We start from the raw sequence: 16,508 nt of genomic DNA on the forward strand, positions 1-16,508 counted from the left end.
CTTGATGCAATCATGTCAACATGGACTAGAATGGAATGTTGCTATGGAAAATTGAAACTGTTGTCAGAACAAAAGAAGTCCTAACTAGTATTAGTATAGCCTTCCTAAAAACAGCTTGGTAAGTGAATACTTAATGCTGCAAACTAATTATTTTAATTATTTCTTTTTTTTTCAGTGTAATAATGTGTTGGGTGTGACAGATATAAGACATTTCACTACTATATGTTGTAATTAGAGAAAGAAATGGAATAATGGAAATGCATTCATATCACCTTTAATGTATTGGGCAACATTGTTGCAAATTAATATGCTATTATATGTTTTGGACTAAAACCTGACATTTTCATTTTTTATGTTTCATTGTTTTCACATTTTCACAATTACATGAAGCAACATCATGGAGAAGTCACATTCGTATTGGAGGAGGGTAGATTAAAAAGCAGAAATCACAGCTTTTTGGCTTGGAATTAAAGGGTTCGTATTTTGGGCAGATATGCCAAGAACAGCTACTGAATATAGAATGAAGTCCCTCACTGGGACCTTATGCACTGATCTAAGACCAGTCTATCCTACCCGGTAGCCTGGAGCCTTTTTGCTTAGTGACAGCATCTTTGCCACGTTCAAACCAGTCTGTTTTTTTCAGACATTCAAAACCATTTGGCCACCAAATCTTTAATGAAGAGACTCTTTTTCTGCATCAAACTAATCAAAAAACAGATGCAAAGGAATCCAGCCAGCCAACAAGCCTGCCAAAGGCCTGGATAAATATGGAAATCTCCACATGGTGTGAATATCAGCAAACCGGACTGATTGGAGCAGAATGACCATAACAAACCAGAAACCCCAAATGAAGCTGTTTTAATTGAAAATGCAACAATGATCTCGGCTCAGTGGACAAGGGCAACAGTGTGCCCCAACCCCCTCTATTTATTTACCAGCCTGTGATCATGCATCCTAGGTCATGGCGGTGACCCATCATCTGTCAGTGTGGACCCATGGGGACAGCCCTGGAGAGTCTATTACCAGCAGGGCTGCTCTTATGATTGGGAAAGGTCTATTATAGGGAGTCACGCTGGGTGGATGTCAACTGTTATTTATAAACGTGACAGGAAGAAACAGGATGGAGTCTTACCTCATACTCCAACTCATCCGTCCTCTCAGCATCAGCCGGCATGGTGGAGATATATTCACTCCCTTCATAATACTCCTGACCCATGGTGTGAAGTGAGTGGCAGCTGTGGGCAAAGAAACAGTGTGCATTAACCCTTATAAGTCAGAGTTATCAATGGTCATGACAAAAGCAATGTGTAATGAAGCAAGAAGTTACAAAAGGCTGTGCATTACAATGATTGTTTACCACAGGTAAGAGGTTTTGTTAAGCACAACATGAAGTAGAGTGAAATCCCTGCAGTTGTGGTATAAATCACTGGAAGTGGCTGGAGGATCTTCATAAAATGGACAAAAGTGGTACATATGATAAGCTGTTTTATAACTGAATCTATTAATCATAATCAAGAAATGCACTTTGCTTAGAGCTGGCTATGGTAACCAAGCAACCATGGACCACTGAATAGGGACTTTCAATGTGGCTATAAGTACCGATTCTACATAGGAATTACTATTATTTTACAGACATTTCAGCTGTTCAGCTAGTGCTGAATAGCTCCCCCTGAGGTAGCTGGAACATTGAGATAATACAGCACAGAAATACGGTTCAAACTTTTCCTGACTCTGTAGAGTCTGCCCTTTCCATTGCATTGTAATGACCAGGCCATAAGTGACCTACGTCAGAAGTTACGAGGCTGTGAAGATGGAGCGATATACTCATCTCTGCCTCTTGCGCTGTCTAAATGGTGGATTTGTGTGTCCGTCATCTGTCTCTCATCTGTAATTGCTAAATTTGTACATCCCACTATATGAAACTGACCAATGGACACTCAGACACTCATGTTCTTTCTCTCGGCTTGTCTAACTGGTGGATTTGTATGTCCGTCATCTGCCCCTCTTCTAGAATTTACTCGGATTTACTCGTGTCATTTCTATATTATTTTAATAATACATTTCACTCCTTTTTGTGAACCTAAGACTGTGGTAAAACCCATTTCAAGCACCAAAACAATTTGTCCACATGAGTAAATGTAAATTTAATATATTAAGAACTTACTATATAATCTGACTTGAATTTCTCAGGTTAAGGATTTCACAGTGCTCTAGGTCACATGGGATCTCATTACATAGAGAGCTGAGATCATTCTGGACATTTCAGTATAAAACATGTGGGTATTATCTAATATGCAATGGCCTTTAAAGGTGGATTTAAGATTTAAGGTTAATCAAAATGTAAAAGTTGGCATGTCCAATGTGTTTTCACACACAGTGCCAGCGCCAAGTTTCAGTTGTTTTACTGTAAACAGAGCAGTGAGTGGTAAAAAATAAAGAAAGGAAACATAACTAACTGAATGTGAGCCTCTTGCGATGGCAAAAGAAAAAAAAATACCGTTGAATGCTTTGCTCACTGTGTGTTCTTTGTGTGACTGCATGCACTGAAATGTCATGTTTGTACGGCATTGGTTCAGTAGGAATACACGTACCAGCACACCCCTACTTATAAGTAGACTTTGTCCATCACAGCAACAATACAATGCTAATTTCTAGTGCGTTACACTAATGCGAAGTAGAGCTGCTACCTTAAACATGTACATTTAACACCTGTAAGACCTACTCATAACATTCTGAACTTTCGACAGTCCCCGAGTTACTTAACACTGCCTGGCTGCACCAATCAGTAGTATGTTTAGCGGCCCATACAAGGTACACAATGGTCAAAGATTATTCTGTGTACGGCTTAATGTTTCTTTAATAACTTGGTGCATTAATACACGTTCTGCTACCTTGAGTATATACATAATTGTGTTTTACATCATTACAAATTAAAGTGTTTGTGCGTTGTTCAGCCAGTCTGATTTTTAGATGGTTCATAAGCTGATATGAATTATTTCTCACAGCTTATTGAGACCAGTGAGACAACTTCTGAAATGAGCTAAAAAAGTGTGTCCATGAATATTATCATAAAAGGGCTAAAGGAGAGACAGAGAGAAAGTGAGGGATGGAGAGAGAATGCCAGAATGAAAGAGCAGATGAAACCCACATGGGGAAAGGAAGAAAAGAAAGCAAAGGAGAGTGAGAGAGGAGACTGAAGGTATCAGTGCAAGGAGGCACACACATCTCTAATCAGATTCATTCAAATAACACACACAGACACACCCGCATGCTTTCTTTGTCCTTTCCTGTGACGGCAATGACAGGTGAATAAAACGTCTGTCATAAAGTCTCAATGATGATGTCATGAGAGGAATAGGACATTGCCTCTAATTAATCATTATACAGCCTACAGTCCATAATGATGCTCCCCCCCTTCTCCTGCTCCTCCTCTTGCCGTCCCCTCGTCCTTGGGGAGAACACACAAACATGCCCACTTTTCTAGCACAAGGGATTATTCAAGACAACCAGTAGAAGAAAATATGCTCCTCCATATGCTACTATATGCAGGAATATGCATATACTTGCGCAAACAGGGCTGTTTTCAGCGGTGGGAGAACAAAAACAACCTATGCAAGTTCTATGCATCGTAAATAATTTGTTGCTGCCGTGCATTTTAGATGTATAAAGCTGTAGCATGGAATATGAGATGGATAATTCACAGTATATCACCATCAGCAACACAAGCAAGTTCTGGAAGCAGCTATGTATTGTAAATGCCAGGATGTTTTATTTTTTATTTTTTTGTACCTGCACTGACTACATGAATACAGCACAATTGCATGGTTTTATGATCTGCTGTGTGATACACTGGGACAAAACACATTTTGTTGGATCTATAAAATCTCTGGTCTGTTCAAGGCACCTGATGGCACATGAGGAGCCAACAGCAGTGTTGGTTTTATGGGACAAGTTGATTACATTGGGACCCTGCTACAGGATACAGGAATAAATTTCAACTTAATGTAGGTGTCTGTGCTTTTCTATTTTATAGGTCAATTTACTTTTAATTACCTTGTAAAGCCCTCGCTATTCCAAAAGGAACACTCTGAGAAGCACTAGTTATTACAACAACACCTTCAGCCAAAAGCCTTGTGATCATGACACAGTGAGCTATGAAATGAGATGACATGACAAAGAGTTTTACAAGGATGGATATCAAAGCTTATAAAAGTACCTTGCAAGTGGTACATATGTTTGTCATCACATGGCCACAGAGTTCATTTGGGTGCAGTGTGAGTATTAACGAGGCTTGTCGTCACATTCCTCAAGCTTTTGTCTAGTAGGACAAATATTAATGTGTGAAGTCCAAATCCAAGTGCTTACCATCGATGGGATTTCAAAATGAAACACTAGACTTGGGTGAGTGACAATTTTTTACACAATTAATTATCCAAGGGCCATTGTGCTGTATTAATTACCTCCTCTACACTCAGTCTCTGTCTGTGAGTGTGAGCTGGTCTCAATTAACTTTGCATTGAGTAAGAAAAGCCCCTACATTGCTTGTTTGTCATGGCTGGATCTCTAGGGAGAAAACCCAGATATTCTTTATGCTAAACTTTATCTTGTTCACAGTTTGTGAGTCCTTTGAGGAGAACTCGAAAACAAGCACAAGTAAATTAGAAAGAAAAGAAACCAGCTCTCCAGTTTCCTTTGTTGTTTTCGAGGAAACCCCAAGATGCTTTTAAAATTCTAAATAAAAATCCACTGCCTTGTATATGTTGAAAAGTATCTGAAGGGACGCTCCAAAGTCCAGGGCTAAGTTCTAAACTTTTGACTGTATGAAACCAAGGAGTTTATCTGATAAACTTTTCTGAGTCCTGTGGTACACCACAAAGGATATCATACACTCTAGAATAATATTCAGCAAGACTAACAAAGTACTTTTTTTCTCTTCAAAACATTTCTAACCAATTCAACACATTTCTTAAAAGGCCAACACAATTTCTAAGGTCTGCTGTTAAAGGTTCTGGTCAATTGTATCAAATGCACTGAAACCATGTTCCCATCCACAATGACTTTCAAGTCATTTACTGTTTTAAATAATGCTGTGTACGTATTGTGTAGGTATTATGACTTGCCCTGAAATCAGAATGGCATTGTCAAACATTCAAAATAAGAATTATAAAGATTTCTTTAAAAAGAATATTGGAATAAGATCTAAAACACAGGTTAAATAAGGCAACTGAGAAATTCTATTATTTTATTCATAATTTTTCTAAACCCATGAAGGTTGAATAGATATCTTATTGAGGCAGTGGTGTCTCAGCCGTTAAAGCAGCCATTGACGACAAGGTTGTGGGTTCGATACCTGGGCTCAGCAAGCTGCCACTGTTAGGCCCTTAAGCAAGTCCTTCACCACTCTGCTCCCCGGGCTCTACGGCGATGGCTGCCCACCGTTCCGGGCATGTGTGCTCATTGTCACTGTGTGTGTTTTAACACAAGTGTGTATGCGTGTGTTCACTTCACGGATGGGTTAAAGACGGAGGCCAAATTCCATCTGTGTTGACACAAATGGTGAATATGGTTGTCTTGTCTATATACTGATAATCTGCTGATACTAAGTCTGATGTTTCTAGTGTTGTAGGTAACACAACTGCACTTCAAGTACATTACAGTTAGCAAAACCAACCCAGTTTAGGTAATACACACTAAGCACAAAATACTGTATGTGCATCGTGTGGCACATTTTTGTTCTTCTGGACTAGTTGTAAGAAATTACCATTTTAACATATTCAGTTTATAACTCATTTATGATACTGATAAGACTGATTTATCTGATGAGCTTGGCTACCTCTACTCTCTACTTCACTATAACTGATATTTGTTTTTGGATTAATTGTGTAAAATAATATCTATTTATTCCATACTGAATATATATATATATATATATATATATATATATATATATTTTTTTTTTTTTTTTTTTTTTTTTTTTTATTTTAATTCAGTCTAACATGCATAAAAATGATGTCATCTATTGAATAAGCCTGAATTGGCTCTGATCCTAAACTGGGTCATCCCAAGCAGGACATACTCACATTTGCTCTCTGTGATTTAAGGTCAGCTGGTCTTACCTGTCTGAGAGCAGGAAGGGGCAGATGTCTGGCACAGGCGGGCTGCTGGGGCGGAGTTTGGCAAGAGCCATGATGTGCTCGAAGGTGATGTCTGTCTGTGTGCACACGTCCACCAGCTGGACATCCTGAGATGACCCTTGGCCCCGGGGGAGAGGGTTCCGCCGGAGCACCTGGACCACGATGGGGTCTTTGGCACTGCGAAATGCTTCCACTGCCTCCTCATGACTGGCCCTCGATAAGTCCTTCCCATTCACCTGCAGAAGAGATTACACATCACCGTTAGCAAATAGACTCCTAAATGGTGCATGATGGGCCTGTGGGGTTTAGGTTAGGGATGTAGATTTTGGAACATAAACATTCATTTCTGCACTGAATAGTGCTGAACAGTGAGAATAGTGTGAAGTGCTGTGCAAGCTGTGACAGTGGTAATGGTCCTCATATCCATAACTGGGAAATGGAATAATCGGTTTCCTTTCTAGCGCTCCAGTAAAATAACATTAAATGTCACAGATCTGCATGCTTTCCTCATATCCATTCCAAAGTATGCAGCCATTCAACATTTTAATAGGTCTCATGCTCAAATTGTGATTAAAAACACAGCGCTTTAAGCATCAGAGAGAATCTTCCCATGCTGGGAGAGACATTCATTTATGGTTCTTTATAGATCCTCTCTATAAAGAAACAGTATTAACGGACACAAAAAGGACTCCTATGGGGATCAGTGAGGGTCATTAAAATCACAGTACCTGGAGATTTTTCTCTAAAGGCTGTACTTTTAAAATAATATTTATTTTAGACTTTACCTTCAGGTTTACTATTTTGCTTACCCTTTACCTGTGTAAAAAAAAAAACAGGGTAGGATCAGGATACTTTCCTCATCTTCTAAATTTCCCAGATGGCCCTGCTGATATAATAGCACCCTTCCACAAGCTTAGTGAAGTAGCAGTAACCCTGCTGAGTAACTGTGCAAGGGCAAACGAGTGTTAGACACAGCACAACTTCTATGATAAAGGGCTTTGGCTTAGCCACTAAGCCATTTAGTCTTTTCCACTCATATTTGGCCCTTAGTCTATAATTAAGTGTTCATTGGCTGCTTCCAACTGGCGGCGATTAAGGCACACATGGGACCTGTGTGCCATTAATGAAAAGCATTTCCTCACGCACTGAGCAGCAACCAAACAAAACTGCAACATCATTACCTTCTCAAATAATTAATTCCATTAATAGACTTAATTGCAAGTGTCTATCTGCAAAATGCTCACTTCCGTCTCATTTCGTGTAGAAACGGATAATGACAGATGAATATCAGAGCCCGTGCTTGAAATGAATGGGGTGTAATGGCCTTTTCTCTCTTAAAGTCATGAGGGTCAGTGGGTATGTATACTAAAAGCAGGCAGCTTTTTTTGCTTGGGCCCCTTGAGGCCAGGCAGGTTCTGGGTAAAATGGGCAGCGGTGTTCTGCTCTCACAAGAGAGTATCATGACAAGTAATGCAAATTATTTGCTGAATGGGTGTGATGATGTCATACAAAACATAAACAAGAAATGAAGGAAAGAAGACCATCACAATTTATCATGGTAAGGAAATTTAGAACATATCAGTTTTTCCAAAAAACGGCCAAATAAAATCTGGCAGCTTGTAACGCAGGGTGCACGCAGTCGCATGAAGAATGCCCGGAAACTTTAAGCTGTATGTTTGGCTTTGTATGGTATTTTGTATGGGAATTGTAGTGGATTACAAGTACCGCCATGGTAACTGTAGTTTTGTTTACTCTCCTCCACCTTTCTTTCTCTAGTCTTTATCACTCATCATATTTCACCAACATTCTGACATGAAATCATGGTGGATCAGACAAGGACGGCGTGTCGGCATAGTTGGACAGATAAGATAAGATAATCCTTTATTAGTCCCACAGTGGGGAAATTCTCAGTTGCGGGGTAGTTATGTGTGCAAAAGCTACTACAGCTCGTACCAACTACAATGGAAAGGCGATACGACAACCAAGTGTAACTTGCACGAATGTCTGTTTAAAATAAATGAATAAAAAACTAGCATTATGCATCTGAGAGGATTTGTTGCTTTTTGTTCCCAATGGATCAAACTCGTACCCGGAGGTCCATACCAAGTTGCTAAGCGAATTGTGACTTCGTGACTTGTGACTGTGACCCCTAAAATGTATATGAAGCATAAAACAAACAGGGAAAATCTCCATTAAATAGGGCACAATTCTGCCTGTAGTCTCATCATTCCCAGAACAAAAAAATGCACTTCTTTAAAATACATTTTCTAATGTTGTGTATAATTCACAAACAACACTGATCAGCTACTGAAACCCCACAGCTAAATGAATATTAAAGTAATTACACGGTTCTTTTTCAGAATGTTATAAATTATACATTAATAAAGAAAGGAAATCTTGCCAAGCTCAAAAAGTGTTCCAAGGAAAGAGCAGGGCTCGGACAGCATCCCTGCATCATTTAAAATATGTATCACGATCTCCTTAAGCGGTCAGTAGCCCCAGCGAGAGAGTGCTCAGGCTTTTCTATTCGCTGACGGAATTGAATATCTTTGCTCTGCACATGGCATATATATGGAGAGGAGGCCTGGTTCATTTAGCCCAGTAATTGGGAGCCAGAGAGAACAATACGGATGAAATACTCCTGTGAATAGGCTTTGAAACAGAAGATAAGAATCTGCTGCTTGAATATGGTCAAGCCAGCACAATTTTCCCCCTCAGCTTTTGAAATGCTGCCTTTCCCCTAGCATTTCTTTTCCATTAGGATTACTACAAAGAAAGAACAGTTTGAGAGAGATGGAAAAAAAACACACACACACTCACACAGAAGTGGAGTGAGAGAGAGAGAGAGAGAGAGAGCGAGAGAGAGAGATTTTCCACTGTTGAACTTGTTAGAAGAACAACACACACACATTCATTCATTTAGTTGCTTAAGGCTAGTGTACACAAATGAAAAGAGAGTGTAAATGTATTTCATAACCCTGTAATAGAACAAAGTGCATACTGCTTAAACTACCCACTGATCTTTTGGAGAACTGGAGTCGCACTAATTCCATTTACAACAAAGAGTTACATAGACTCTTGGTTATTACTGAAAGCCCAGTGCTAATTACTGTACTATAACTGTATGTTGTTACTGTTGTGACAAAACCTTCAAATCTCCACAATAGTAAACATTTTTAGAGGAACAAGCTTAACTTTAATGGTGGTTGGTGTAGAGTAGGGTAGAGTAGTGGATAACAACACCATCTTTCCTTAGGGTTTCATTCCCTGTTCAACCTCATCAAAAAGAGTCCTTGGGCAAGACTCCCAACACTACATTCACCTACCCTTAATGTAAGTAACACCAGCCTTACACCAAAGAACTTTTCAAGCCATTTCGCCTGTCTCAAACAAATGTTCAATGTTGGAATAAAATCAGTCTTGCTAAAGTTGCAGCGTGCACGTGTACCGTATGGTGGTCAGTGTAGCTGTCAAAGTCTTTTTTGCATATTGACGTTCTGATAAAATCTTGCTGGACTTGGCTCATGCAAATTGTGACATGGACATTGGTGCTGCTTCTCTTCTTGTAAATTTCCACCAGGAGCAGGATGGGAAATAATCTCAAAAGGAATCTAGTTGCAGCCTTGCAAATATTCACCCTGCAAAATCATCTGTCTTTTATGATTATCATTCAGTCTTGGCATTAGGCTAGTCTTTACTCCACTATATGTTACGTGGGCAAGCTTTGCCGAAAACTCTGTTCAGTCTACAGGAGAAAACACTGTTTTTTATCCAAATACCTGCAGTTTTACTGGATTATCTGTTCCATTTTCTTGTGCGGAATGGCAGTGTTAGCATACTGTAGATCAGGTGTAGTTTTGATAAATCTTGTACATTACTGCGAGTTGCTGTAAAAGCATGATTTGTGGGTGGAGCCAGGACACTATAGCGTTTTCAAGTGGTTCAAGCTGGATAAAAAAGTTAGAAACGTGCAGTTATGTCTTGTCTTAAATTGTAATATGCAGAGAAAGCTGCCATGAGACCCCACAAAATGTTAGCTCTTGCATTTCCACCAGCGATAAACGCTCTCTTTCTAAAGACCCTTCTCTCAATGAAGTGACCTTTGCATAAAAGCAATGTTGCATTAATCAGCTAAGCAATAAAGTAGGTCAAATCTCTCGAGGGATGCTTACGACAAAACAGGCAGCGAGAGAAAAGCCTGGAATCATCACACAGCTTAACTCCATTGACCTACTGTGTGCTCTTTTCTACTAGTCAGCATTCCAAACCTATCGTTAAGCACCAGGTGTGAACCATCCGGCGGGGCTGAGTTTGGAGTTTGGTGCAGTGTAAAAGCGCCTCTGTTATGGCCCGGCAGTCCATCCTGAAGCGGCGAGATCGGAGACAAAGAAGCTGCGCTAGATAAATGAGCACGCCTATGGCTTATGACAGGCTGGGAGAAAAATGAACAAATCGTAAGTGCTAGCGATGCCTCTAGCAGCTTCTAGCCTGATGGCGGACATGGCCTCGCTGAAGGAAAAGAAGCTATTTGAAAAACAGAAAGACGTGAGGCGGGTTACTTCCTCATTGTTTACATGAGTGCCAGATGGACCAATTAATCCCATTTGAGCGGGTGAATATTAATGATTGGGGGCATTCTGGGCACCAGCCTGGCCACCGTGTTAGTATTCCACTACCTGCCAGTGGTTTAGCAGTAACGGTGCCAGAGCGTGCTCTAATACCGGACTGATGTCCAAGGACAAAGGAGGCATTTCACAAGGACACAGGATACTGAAAGTATAATGCTAATGTAAGGAGAATTTATCATATAAAGAGATTAGCAGCTTTACTTGGAGAAGATCAATGTGCTTTATGGGAAGGACAGGAGTAGGGTATGCTACAGGACCTGAAAGCAGCTAAAAGGGTCATAATTTGGTCCCACTCTAATTTGACATTTTTCATGACATTCTTTTACTATTGGTAAAATATGATTAAATATGATAAAAATTGGGACTACATCTAGATCAACATTGCAGAGAAATATAAACTGTTTTTATGTGGGGTTAGAAATGCAGTACAATGCAATACAAAGGGTTTTGTGTCCATGTAGGTTTCCTCCAGGTCCAAAGGTGTGAGTGAATTGGTGTGTTTGGTACTCTGCAATGAGCTGATACCTTATCCAGGGGGTATTCCTGTGTTGTACCCAATGATTCCCAATAGGCTCCTGACTCACCACAACCCTGACCAGCAAAAAAGCAGGATAAGATGATGGATGGTCATATACATTTATTATGCAATTATCTGGTGATACTAATATAATTTTCTGATACCATTGTGCATCCCCACTGCTAATCAGGATTTTATCATAAAGTCACAGCAATCAGTAATCTCCATTAAAAGCCTCTAACCGTAACACAGCTTTTCAAATTTTGTCCATTTTTCATTTACTCTTATCCACTTAATGGTAGAGCAGTTGCGATCCCAAGCTGAACAAAGTGCCTTTAAAGACTCCATGTAACAAACTCCTCCATGGGCAATTTGGATCTATCTAAACCATGTTTTCCCTCCTCCAGCGAAGTCGTCTTTCTGCAGAAATGTTCAGCAGGAGGCTGATTATATGGTGTTTACACAGATGCTCACGGCTCCAAACCACTAGCAAACACACAAAGGCTGTCCTTGAGAAACTTCTTAGCATAATACTTAAACTGGCAACATAATTAGCGTCACACACATGTTGAATTTCCAATGTCAAATCGCATCTTTCCTAATGAATCTGATTCCGTGCCAGCAGAGCATACTGGCTATTGTGCACAACACTGGGGCTTTTTTTTTGGAGAACAGTGGACATTACCATGGAAAGGAATTGAGACAGATAAGTGGAATAGCCTCACTGTGATGCATCTGCTAATGTTTGCACACAGACGCTCCGCAGCTGGGGTGGGGAGAGAGCTGTGTTTTCATGCTAAATCTCACAGGACGTCCTTTTCACACCCAGAAAGACGCTCTAAACAAGCTACTGTCAAACCCAGAGTAAACAAAGATCTCCTGACATGTCTTTCTCTACACTTTAGTCCAATTTCTCTACTTCTTTCACTATTCCCTCTTATTCTCTCATCTCTCAAAGGGTACAAAAGGAATACTGAGTAGAACATAGTTCATTGTGGCTCTATGAAGGCTTTTGTAGAAAGGCAAGGTGCTCTCTATTAAAGCAGGCTGATAGGTTTACAAGATCTTTACATATCAAATTATTGAGGACTTGGGGACACTATCTTACCCTAACCTCTACGTGCCTTTTGATATTATACTGCAATGCCCCATCATAATAATACTTTTAGAATGAATGGTTTACTGAAATCAAAATCAATGTGTAGACTCTTGACTCACTCTTGACTCTCATTTACATTAATTATCTCTTTGTAATTATACCTTTGTAATTACACATTAACAAGCAATAACTATGTAACTACTGGTGATGTAGTCACTGTTACAGATGCATTACAGCAGTACAGCAAGAGTTACACAAGAGTATCTCTATAGCTGTAACAGGTGTGGGCTAGAGAGGTATAAAGCCCCTAGCATAAAGTCCTCACAGCAATGCTCCGAAATCTAGCCCTGGACAGTAGAGACAGTTAGTCCAACAAAAGCAGGATAGACTTTTTCTTGTATCTTTGATTTTGACAAAGAATGAGCAGGTGTCCCAATACTTTTGTTCATGTAGTGTATGTATAACCAGATTAATGAGAGAGTATGCTGCTAAAGCTATTGATATACACTTGTGTAATGACATGGCTGAAAACTAAAGGTGATACACATGTATTAACTTGGACATATTTGTGTTATTATACTCATGGTAGAGTTTTACCACGTTTTACCAGTAGTAAGCAGATATTCAACAGCAGTTAAAATCACGTGAATAGTTTTCCTTCAAGTGAGCAAGTGAATGCTTTACTACTTTATTGGTTACAATTTCCATAAACTTACAAGAGCTCAATCCTCTTCCTACTGTAAGTTTACTCTAAGTGCCCAAGTACACTCCTAATTCTGCTTAAGTGACTTATTCCTCCCTGGTTTAAGCCTGATTATTTACTCCGTTCATTTTAGACAGAGAAAATCTGTAGTTCACACGCCTCCCAAAAATATTTCTTCACCTTTTATAAGCAGAACAACAAAAATGCTGCAGTCAAGGGCAAGTAGCAGCAGCAGCGTGCAGGATGTAGGTCAGTAGGACCTCGGAGCAGTTTTATCCTGTTTACTACATGTCCCCCAATATCCACACCTCAGCTCAAAGCAGGTGAGAGAAGAGAAGGCTGTGGGACGCCCTCCAAGTGGACTTGCCTCTAGTATAGTCTGCTTAAAACATCAGAGCAGCCCAGCAAACTCACTCACACAGCCAGGGGTTACAGACAGCCGCAGCTAACGGCTCTACAGAGAAAAGAGCTCAGAGATGAATTAGTAATAGGGGTGCAATGCAACTTCACTATCTGTAGGCTGTCTGTGTCTGTTTAGCCCTGAAAACATCTGTTTCTGTATTCAGATTTGAACCACAGGATGATACAATGTACTTTCTTTAAATGTTGTATCTCACGTCTCTTGTGAATTTCTCTCAAAAACAAAACATTAAAAAATTTCAATTTCAAGTTTTTGAAAGAGAGAGATAGAGATAACACAATAAAATAAATAAAATAATATTCACTAAAACCAGTGCATTTGAATATTATCACCATCATGCACAAACCATAAATCTCCATGTTTGCCATTTTTCACTTTTTCCTCAACATTTCACGATGAATTGAACAACAAAAATGCTCCAAAATGACTTGAAATACAATCTTTCTATATTGACTTCCATTGGAAGTTAAGCAGGTTTCTTACTTCTGTGAAGTTTCCATATTAGAGATACACATTATATCCACCTATTTAGATTACTGCAAAATGGCTTTCTTAATGAGGCAGGATACACAACAGCCAATCAGAACAGAGATCAGAGATATTTTCAATTATTTATTTATTTATTTATTTATTTAATATTATGTTTTATGATTTATCTTTGCCTTTTTATAATTGTTTACTATTATTCTAGTTTGCTTAAATTCAAATTCTACTCTTAGATTTTTATATTCTGTGTATAACTTTTACTATGACTTTAAATAAAGGTTAAAGAATCGATTTGAAGATCAATTACAAAGAAAAAGAATAGTCTTAAAGAGAATTCAGCCTGCTTAATTAAAAGGAATGCAACGAGGTTGGAGAATGGTCACCTAAAATGAACTAGGATTTCTTTTGGTAGACAAACTCACACAAACTAAGAATTAAATATGAGAAAAATGTATGTTTATATGATTATAAACAGAACCACAGATGCATTCGATCATTACATCAGCATTTCATCAACCTCTTCTGACTAAAAGGAGCAAGTAGGGGTTATGATAAATTTCCCAGACTCTTTCATTATCTTTGTTCCTGCAATGAAGGTAAGAACAATAGACCCACCCCCCCCCCACCCCCCACCCCCCACACACACACTGAGGGGGGAGGTGGCCAGAATCCCACTTCACTGTGAGCGAGCTGGCCATTGTGCTGAAGACGTCTGCTCTCATTTTCATAGACAGTTGCTTCTGAAGGTGACTGGATGAATGAACAGCTCTCTAGTCCCAAACAATGCTTTACACACTCTGCCACCCCGGTGCTCCAGGAACCTATTTGCATTTTCATAAATAAAATCCAGCATTCAGTTGAAAGGCATGGGGGCCACTTAGCTGGGAAGTGGCATTAAATTCCCCAATAGGTAATCCCTGGTGCTGAGGAGGGAAGCGTCCAGAAGCACTGTGCCTCGCCTCCATTCAAGCGGCCTAAATGTCTTATTTCAATAATAAGTGTCAGACTAAAATATGACGAGTGGTCTGGTACAGTAAAGATGTTATGAGTACATAAATCACACTGGGGGAGAGACGGAGGGCCTGCCGTGCCGCTCCAGTGACACGGAGCTGCGAAATAAAAACAGTGTGAAGACCACCAGGGAAATCTGACTGTCCCCCTGCATCACAACACCAAACGGCTGAACATCTAGCCTTTCACCCCCACAGCAACATAAAACACACGCAGAGCACAGCCACGGGCTATTTTATACATTAATGGAGCTACTCTGTTCCGGGCTCTATGCCCGGATACATTTAATGATTTCAAGCAATTTCCGGACTCTGATAGCTCTGGTTAGCTCACTCACAGTGCTCCTGTTCCACTGGAATGCTGGGCAGATGCATGTGAAGCAACACATTTCTAAAAACAGCAGAAATACACATCAGTTAATTAAGACAAGCACACAGCTGCACCCAAATGCTTTAGTCAATCAGTTAAGACATGTTTGATATCTAAACTTAATGCTTAACTAGTTGGACTAGAGCTACAAGACTAATATAACTAACCAGTAATGGGATATACATCCCCAAATGTAACCTAATTCAAAGAATCCCAATGCTAACGTACCATAATCAGATTACTTCTGGTCACTGTTGCATTATCTGTCTTCTAAAAATCATACAATTAACATTACTTAAAGATGTAGTGCAGCAAAAAAAAAAGATGGGTTAGTGACAGGTCCTGTGTCTTACATAGCAACTGATCTCCTGTATAGGTGCAGCAACACATATTTCAACCATAAACACTCATATACTCATGAGCTAATGCTATAATTTGTAGATGCTGCCTTAGTTCTGAGCGGTTACTGTAGTCCAAAAAAATCACGCTTCAAGTTTTAATGAATGCAATCAGCCACTGATGACACTGAAGTATGAATGCACACACACAGCTTGTCGAGTCTCTGTAGAGAAGTATTGCCAATAGAATAGGACTCTCTGGAGGAGATACACATGATAAACTAGGAATTGAGCTGTGGAGCAATGGAACTGGGTTCTCTGGAATGATGGTGTTCCAACCAGTACTTTTGGGATGAGCTGGGGAGTTTGGGGTGTCATGTAGAAAGCACCTTAAAAATACCTCCTTTATTATTCATCAAATCTGGCCACCCCACAGGGAAAAGAACCAGCGAGTGAAACACATGCCTGATTACGACAGCACAGTGATTCTGGTAGCTGTACACTATCATGTTTTCAGACACTTATGGCAGCTTTACAATAAGGACTTTTCTAGGGCTTGGTGCTCGGACTGCAAGTGTGTTGCCCCCTCTTCTTTATTTTTTTATGAGGGTGCTGCCCCTTCTGTTTTAGTTTGGAGAGTGTTGCCCCAACTTGTTTAGTTATGGCAGGGTGTTGCCAACTCTTCTTTGAATTTTGGAGGGTAATGTCCCCTCTACTTCAGTTTTGGGAGGGTGATGTCCTCTTTACTTTAGTTTTGGGAGGGGGATGTCCCCTCTACTTCAGTTTTGGGAGGGTGATGTCC

General features: G+C 39.9%; 1 protein-coding gene across 1 annotated transcript in view; it reads right to left on the reverse strand.

Annotated features, from left to right (window-relative positions):
• Positions 1–16,508, reverse strand: part of LOC140549002 (PDZ domain-containing RING finger protein 4-like) — a 69,458-nt gene that overhangs the window by 21,063 nt on the left and 31,887 nt on the right. Inside the window, exons 2-3 of the mRNA XM_072672205.1 lie at positions 6,117–6,370; positions 1,133–1,235 (exon numbers count right to left, since the gene is read on the reverse strand). Coding sequence (XP_072528306.1) covers positions 1,133–1,235; positions 6,117–6,370 — 357 coding nt within the window. The remainder of the gene's footprint in view (positions 1–1,132; positions 1,236–6,116; positions 6,371–16,508) is intronic.

This window comes from Salminus brasiliensis, chromosome 2 (genome assembly GCF_030463535.1).
Source record: "Salminus brasiliensis chromosome 2, fSalBra1.hap2, whole genome shotgun sequence".
In the NCBI taxonomy this organism is placed as follows: Eukaryota; Metazoa; Chordata; class Actinopteri; order Characiformes; family Bryconidae; genus Salminus; species Salminus brasiliensis.